Here is an 8,122-nt window from a genome sequence, read left to right on the forward strand (position 1 = left end):
TCTTTATTCTCCAGGCGGGCGCCTGATTGCCAACATTTAACTGTATTCCCTTATTCTCCAGGCGGGCGCCTAATTACCAAAACTTGAATTGTATTCCTTTCGTTACCTTAAACTGGTTTCCCTTGAAACCTGTGTTGTCGTCTTTTAAAACTTGAATTGCTTTCCTTGTTCTCCAGGTGGGTGCGTGATCGCCAAAACTTTAACTGTATTCCCTTGCTCTCTAAGTGGGCGCCTGATTGCCAAAACTTCAACTGTATTCCCTTGCTCTCCAAGTGGGTGCTTGATTGCCAAAACATCAATTGTATTCCCTTGCTCTCTAGGTGGGTGCCTGATTTACAACACTTTAACTGTATTCCCTTGCTCTCCAGGTGGGCGCCTGATTACCAAAACTTGAATTGTATTCCTTTCGTTACCTTAAACTGTTTTCCCTTGAAACCTGTGTTGTATTCTTTTGAAACATGAACTGCTTTCCTTGTTCTCCCGGTGGGTGCGTGATTGCTAAAACTTTAACTGTATTCCCTTGCTCTATAAGTGGGTGCCTGATTGCCAAACTTGAACTGTATTCCCTTGCTCTCCAGGTGGGCGCCTGATTGCCAAAACTTCAATTGTATTCCCTTGCTCTCTAGGTGGGTGCTTGATTGCCAAAAGTTCAACTGTATTCCCTTGCTTTCCAGGTGGGTGCCTGATTTCCAACACTTTAACTATATTCCCTTGCTCTCCAGGTGGGTGCCTGATTTCCAAAACTCGAACTGTATTCCCTTGCTCTCCAAGTGGGTGCTTGATTGCCAAAACTCAAATTGTATTTCCTTGCCATCCAGGTGGGTGCCTGGTTTCCATCACTTTAATTGTATTCCCTTGCTCTCCAGGTGGTTCCTGATTTCCAACACTTTAGCTGTATTCCCTTGCTCTCCAGGTGGGCACCTGATTGCCAAAACTCGAACTGTATTCCCTTGATCTCCAAGTTGGTGCCTGATTGCCAAAACTTCAAATGTATTCCCTTGCTCTCCTGGTGGGTGCCTGATTTCCAACACTTTAATTGTATTCCCTCGAAACTTGACTTGTTTTCCCTTGTTCTGCAGGCGGGCTTCTGATTTCTAAACTTTGAACTACTTTTTCGTGAAACTTGATTTGCTTTCCCTTGTTTTCCAGGCGGGCTTCTGACTGCTGAACTTTAACCATTTTCCTTTGAATATTGCTGCTTTCCCTTTGTTCTCCAGGTGGGCTCCAGATTGCCAATATTTAAGTTACATTCCTTTCCTGTAAAACTTGAATTGTTTTCCCTTGTTCTCCAGGCGGACTCCTGATTACAGATACTCAAACCTATATTCTCCTGCTACTTGGAACTGTTTTCCTTAGAAACTTGCACCATTTTGCCTTGCTCTCTAGGTTGGCGCCTGATTGCTGAACTTGCCCTATTTTCCTTCAAAACTTGAGCTTTTATCCCTTGTTTCTCCAGATGGGTGCCTGATTGCTGAACCTAAATTGTCCTCTTCTTGAAACTACTCTTATTTGAACTGTCTTCCATTGTTTCTCTAGGTTGGTGCCTGATTGCTTGAGCTCTGACTATCTTCTATTCTTGAAACTCATGTTGTCTTCCCTGATTCTTCAGGTGGGCACCTGATTTCAACAAAAATAGACAAAACAAAAGAACTTTTTCTGCCCTAGTTTGATATTGGGAACATCTGTGAGTTTTAACCAATTATTGTTATCAAAATAAATTCTTAATTAAATTCCTTTATCGTGAAAATTTCAAACCAAACCTCCTTTCAAAAGTGAGAGACTTAAATTCCAAATTGTACTTCCCAAAAGTGGACCTCTCATCAGACTTTGTCATTTGCGAGGGTCTCAAAACTTTACTAAATCCTGTTATCGAGGAGGGTACTGGAACTTTACTGCCGAGCCTATTTGGCACCTATTTTTCTCACGGGGGGTTTCTTCGAAACAAACAAAATTTTCTGCCCCTGTTTCAATCAAAGAAAAATCTTGTCAGTTTGAAAATGTGGTGGTTAGTTTGCGGCATTCTTGCTGAGGATGGCCTTCCCACTGCCATGCTTTTTTCTGCTCAGCTGCATTTGACTGGCAAAAAGTTATTTCACCTTCTGATTGAACCTTAACCACGAAACCTTGAATGACCCGAGTGCCCTATAATCAGCCTGCTGTTTTATCATGTCTGTCTCTCCCTTTTGAAACTCTGTATTTCTCCCCATAACTCACGAAACCACTTGATCACTCGAACCCCGGCTAATACCTTATTTTCCCATTTTGCATCATGCTGTTCTTGGCATGTTGTGGATGCACTTTGCTTTGTGCAATTTGGAAGTTGGTAATAATCTTTGCAATCCTTTCTTTTGCTTAGCAAGTCTAACATTGAAAAAGCTTTAGAGGAATAGACCCAAAAGGAAATGAAGTGCAATAACTTCGAGAGTTATGAATAGAGAAGAGAATCAAAACAAAAAGACTGTTTGATGAAAAAAGGGAAGATGACTTATCTGAGTGAGGCTATTGGCATCAATGGTCATGACATGCACTTTGGAATAATCAGCCTAGCCCATTCAGTCAATCCTCTTTCAGTCTTCACACTTTATGCCTGAAGTTCCCATGATCTGATTCCCTTGCAAAGTAAACAAACTTATTCATCTAGCGGTGCCCTGAAGGGTTTTTACCAGCAAACCTCTCTCATTTATTCATCTCTCAACTCACCGTCGCCTTACGGTGCCCGTGAAGGTTTTTACCAATAAGACTCTCTTATTTTAATTTCTCTTAGCTTTCAATCGTCTTACGATGCCCGTGAGGGTTTTTTCTAGTAAGACTCTCTCATTTTTTCATTTTTCCTTCTTAGAACAGAGTGTTGTCCCTAATATGAATCACACATCTACTTGCGCGACTTGGCATCTCTCAAAAACTGATCGGAAGGTCTTTCTTTGGACCGTAATATGGGCTTTTTTTGATAGGGTTAGAAATAAAGGATATCAAAAGGCTCAAAACAGCTTGAATGGGTTAAAAATTACAACCTTTGGAATCAGATTTCTTACAACAACCACAACTTCTGCCCTAGTTTCTTTGCTTGGGGACTTTTGAATTTTTATTTTGATGGGACCGAACCATAAGGCTGCCTATGTATCCTTTAAAGGAATCAGGTTGAACGTATGTCATAGGAATTGCTTTGTTGTTCTTACTTTTCTCTTTTCTTTCCTCTCTCTCTTTTTCTTTTCTTTTCTCTCTTTTTTCTTTTCTTTGTTTTCTCTTTTTTTTCACTATTCTTCTCTTTTTTTCTTTTTCCTTCTTTTTTCTTTTTTTTCTTCACTCTTTTCCATTCTTTTCTTTCTCTTTTCTCCTCTCTTTTTCTCCTTTTCTTCTTTACTTACCTTTTGCGTTCGTGTTTCTAAATTTTTCTACTGATTCCAAAAGAGGGGTATGAAAGAAATATAAATAAGGCTCAAAGGGGTAACAAAGGGTAAAGTGTTTAAATAGCAGAATAAAATGTCTTTGTCATTCCAATCTTCAAAACATGCCAAGTACAAACAAACACAAATTAAGTCATACATAATATCTTTTGACTACATCAGAATTAATAGCCATATCTACACATTTGCCTACTATATCTATTAAATATAAAGCATCATTGGAGAATACTCTTGTTACAATGAATGGCCTTGGTCAATTTGGGGCAAACATGCCTTTCGCTTTGGCCTGATGTGGGAGGATGCGTTTCAATACTTGCTGACCCACTTCAAATTTCCGCGGATGCACCTTCTTGTTGTATGCTCTTGCCATTCTCATTTGATACAACTGACCATGACACATTACTGCCAATCTTTTCTCATCAATCAAACTCAATTGCTCAAGACGGGTTTGGACCCACTCATCATCATCAATTTATGCTTCAGCCACAATCCGGAGGGATCAGATTTCAACTTTCGCAGGTATCATTGCTTCGGTGCCATATACCAACAAATAAGGAGTTGCACCTACTGAAGTGCAAATAGTAGTGCGATAACCCCACAAAGCAAAGGGCAACTTCTCATGCCATTGCCTAGAACCTTGCACCATTTTCCGAAGTATCTTCTTTATATTCTTGTTGGCTGCCTCGACTGCTCCATTCACCTTGGGACGGTATGGGGTGGAATTGCGATGTGTAATCTTAAACTGTTGACACACTTCTTTCATTAGATGACTATTAAGATTGGTACCATTATGTGTGAAGATTACCTTCGGGATCCCAAACCGACAAATGATATTTGAATGAACAAAATCGACCAGTGCCTTCTTGGTCACATATTTTAAAGTTTTAGCTTCAACCCACTTAGTGAAATAGTCAATGGCCACCAGAATGAACTTGTGTCCATTGGATGCTGCTGGCTCAATTGGTCCAATAACATCCATAACCCAAGCAACAAAGGGCAATGGTGCAGACATTGTGTGCAATTCAGAAGGCAGAGAATGAATCAAATCTCCGTGTACTTGGCATTGATGACACTTCCATACAAAACTGATACAATCTCGCTCCATGGTGAGCCAAAAATTTTCTTTGCCAGAACATACCCACTCATATGCGGCCCGCAGACTCCGGAATGCACTTCGGTCATGATAGTCGTGGCTTGTCTAGCATCTATGCATCTTAGCAATCCCATATCTGGTGTTCTTTTGTACAAAAATTCTCCACTGAAGAAAAATCCACTTACCAAGCGTCGAATTGTTCTTTTTTGATCCCTTGTGGCTTGTACTCGATATACCTCCGACTTATGTACTCCCTGATATCGTGGAACCAAGGTTCACCGTCAAGTTCTTCTTCTACCATGTTACAGTAAGCATGCTGATCACGGACCTGATTATGCAAAGGGTGAACATAAGCCTTATCTAGATGATGTGACATCGACGCTAGAGTAGCCAAAGCGTTAGCAACCTCATTATGGATACTGGGGATATGCCTGAACTCCACTAATCTGAACTGCTGATAGAGATCCTACAGACATTGTCGATACAGTATGAGTTTCAAACCTCGGGTCTCCCATTCTCCCTGGATCTGGTGCACTAACAGATTTGAATCTCCCAAAACCAGCACTTTTTGGACTCCCATGTCCACAGCCAACCTTAATCCCAAAATGCATGCTTCGTACTCGGCCATGTTGTTGGTACAACAGAAATAAAGCTGAGCAGTGACAGGGTAGTGATGCCCTATTTCATAAATGAGTACAGCTCCTATCCCAACACCTTTCATATTAGCAGCTCCATCAAAGAAGAGTTTCCAACCGGGCTTTTTGCCCTTCTTGACCTCGTCAATATGCATTAGCTCTTCATTAGGAAAATAAGTTTTCAAAGGTTCATATTCTTCATCCATCAGGTTCTCAGCCAAATGATCGACCAAAGCTTAGGCTTTCATCGCCGTTAGAGTCACATATACGATGTCAAACTCTATGAGCAAAATCTGCCACTTTGCGAGCCTTCCTATGGGCATGGGCTTCTGGAAGATATACTTTAAAGGATCCAGGCGAGAAATGAGGTAAGTAGTGTTGGACGACAAATAATGCTTCAACTTTTTTGCTACCCAAGTTAGGGCGCAACATGTCCCCTCAAGGGGAGTATACCTAACCTCATAAGATGTGAACTTCTTGCTGAGATAATAGATGACTTTCTCTTTCCTGCCAGTGATGTCATGCAGACCCAATACACAACCAAATGAATTATCTAGGACTGTCCAATAAAGAATCAAAGGTCTCATAGGTTCCGGCGGGACCAACATAGGTGAGTTCGACAAATACTTTTTGATCTTATCGAATGCTTCCTGGCACTCATCAGTCCATTTGACCACAACATTCTTCTTTAGCAACTTGATGATGGGCTCACAAGTTGTCGTGAGCTGAACAATAAACCTACTGATGTAGTTGAGCCTCCCTAGCAGACTCATCACCTCAATCTTGTTCTTTGGCGGTGGTAACTCCTGGATAGCTTTGATCTTTGAGGCATCCAACTCAATGCCCTGCCGAATGACTATGAACCCTAGTAGTTTTCCGGATGGATCATCAAACACACACTTACAGGGTTGAGCTTGAGATTGTACCTACGGAGCCTCTGGAAAAACATTCTCAAATCTCTGACGTGGTCAGACTGCTTCCTGGACTTTATGATCACATAATCCACGTAAACCTCAATTTCCTTGTGTATCATGTCATGGAATATGGTAGTCATTGCCCTCATGTAAGTTTTCCCAGTGTTTTTCAAACCAAAAGGCATGACCCGGTAGTAGTATGTTCCCCACGGTGTGATTAATGTCGTCTTTTCTACATAATCCTCATCCATTAAAATTTGATGATACCCCGTATATCAGTCCACAAAAGATCCAATCTCATGCTTGGCACAATTATCGATCAAAATGTAGATATTCGGTAGTGGGAAGTTGTCTATTGGACTTGCTTTATTGAGATCATGGTAGTCAACACACACTGTTCTTACCATCTTTCTTTGGCACAGACACAACATTGGCTAACCACGTGGGATACCGTATGACTCGAATGACCTTTGCATCAAGCTGCTTTGTGACTTCTTCTTTAATCATCACACTCATGTCAGCTTTGAACTTTTTCAACTTCTACTTGACTGACGGGGGGGAATGCTGGATCAATTGGCAATTTATGGACCACCAAATCGGTACTCAAACCTGGCATATCATCATACGACCATGCAAAAATATCCTTATATTCCAACAATGCTTTAATTACTTCATACCTGGTTTGTAGTTCAATACAGACACTTATCTTAGTTTCTCTGACATTGTCTGGATCCCCTAGATCGATTGCTTCCGTTTCATTCAGATTAGGCTTGGGTTTTTCTTCAAAATTACATAGTTCCTTACTAATCTCTTCAAAGGCCTCATCCTCATCATATTTTGATTTATCATCACACTCTATTTCTTGGATTATTATTTTAGAATTATATTGACTTTTAAGACTTGACCAAAGATTCCCCATGCATGTCATGTCATTGAAACCAGCATAAAAAGAATTGTACAGAGAAGAAAAGAAAACAAAAATAAAACTATCAGGAATGATGAAAAGGGGAAATTGCATTTCATTGAAATTAAAGGATGACAGGGTTTGTACATCAACAAGCAAAAAATAAAAATCTAGGTCACAACCCTGGAATGACCCAGATAGAAGGAAAAACAAAACAAACTACCAAGACTCCGTCCGAGTAGGGAGAGGAGTAGCCTTCCAATTATTAAGCTTTACATTCGGCCCGACGAACTGCACGTCTGCTTTGCTAGAACCTTCTCCAACTTCTACCATGTTCACATCCTAAAACAACCTCTGGAACCTTTTAATTAACTCTTCATCAACGTCAACCACAGAACTTGGAACTGTTGTCACTGGTCGTTTCCTAGCACCGAGCTTGACAAAAGACCTGGAGAGACGCAGGATAGGCTTTGGAAGTGCTCACGCCTTCTGTTTCAACTTTTTAGCCATTTTCACATCCGCCGTTGTAGATTTGAATCCAAGATCGAACGTACCCAAATTTTCTAGGAGGGACACTAGCTGTATGATACTCTGCAGGGATGCACCTAGACCTTTACCTGGCATAAAACCATTTTTCAGCATTTCATAGGCCACCATGACGGATGTAGAGGTTATCTTTGGAGTTGCAATACATTGCCCAGCTGGAACCTTCTCGGCCAGCACTGTTTCAAAAACTTGATAGACCCAAGGGCCTTTGTCATATTCAGCCTCAATGAACAAGACGGAGGCATTACTGTGAGCACACAAATTCTCCTGACCATGCACGACGATCTCCTGCCTATCCCACTCGAACTTGACCATCTGGTGCAAAGTGGACAGGACTGTTTTGGTGCCATGTATCCAAGGCCGATCTAACAGCAAATTGTAAGAGACAGCTACGTCCAGTACCTAGAACTCCATGGTAAATTCCACCGGTTCTATTGTCAATTCAAGCACTATATGACAAACCGAGTCTTTTCCTCCACATTCAAAACCTCAGACGCATATGCTATTTTTGTGAATCCTATCATAATCAACTTTCAACATGTTTAGAGTAGAGAGAGGGCAAATGTTTGCACTAGAACCATTATCAACTAATACCTGGGTGACCATAGAATCTTCACATTTTACCG

The 8,122-nt window shown here is 41.0% G+C and overlaps 1 protein-coding gene across 1 annotated transcript; it reads right to left on the bottom strand.

Annotated features, from left to right (window-relative positions):
• Window positions 1-4,678: 4,678 nt before the first annotated feature.
• On the bottom strand, window positions 4,679-5,338 carry LOC138889655 (uncharacterized). The gene is made up of 2 exons (XM_070172989.1): window positions 5,057-5,338; window positions 4,679-4,963 (listed from the first exon to the last, which is right to left on the bottom strand). Exons 1-2 carry the CDS (start codon window positions 5,336-5,338, stop codon window positions 4,679-4,681), a joined length of 567 nt encoding a protein of 188 aa, XP_070029090.1.
• Window positions 5,339-8,122: the final 2,784 nt, after the last annotated feature.

The sequence above is a fragment of the Nicotiana sylvestris genome, chromosome 4, assembly GCF_000393655.2.
Source record: "Nicotiana sylvestris chromosome 4, ASM39365v2, whole genome shotgun sequence".
NCBI classification, from domain to species: domain Eukaryota; kingdom Viridiplantae; phylum Streptophyta; class Magnoliopsida; order Solanales; family Solanaceae; genus Nicotiana; species Nicotiana sylvestris.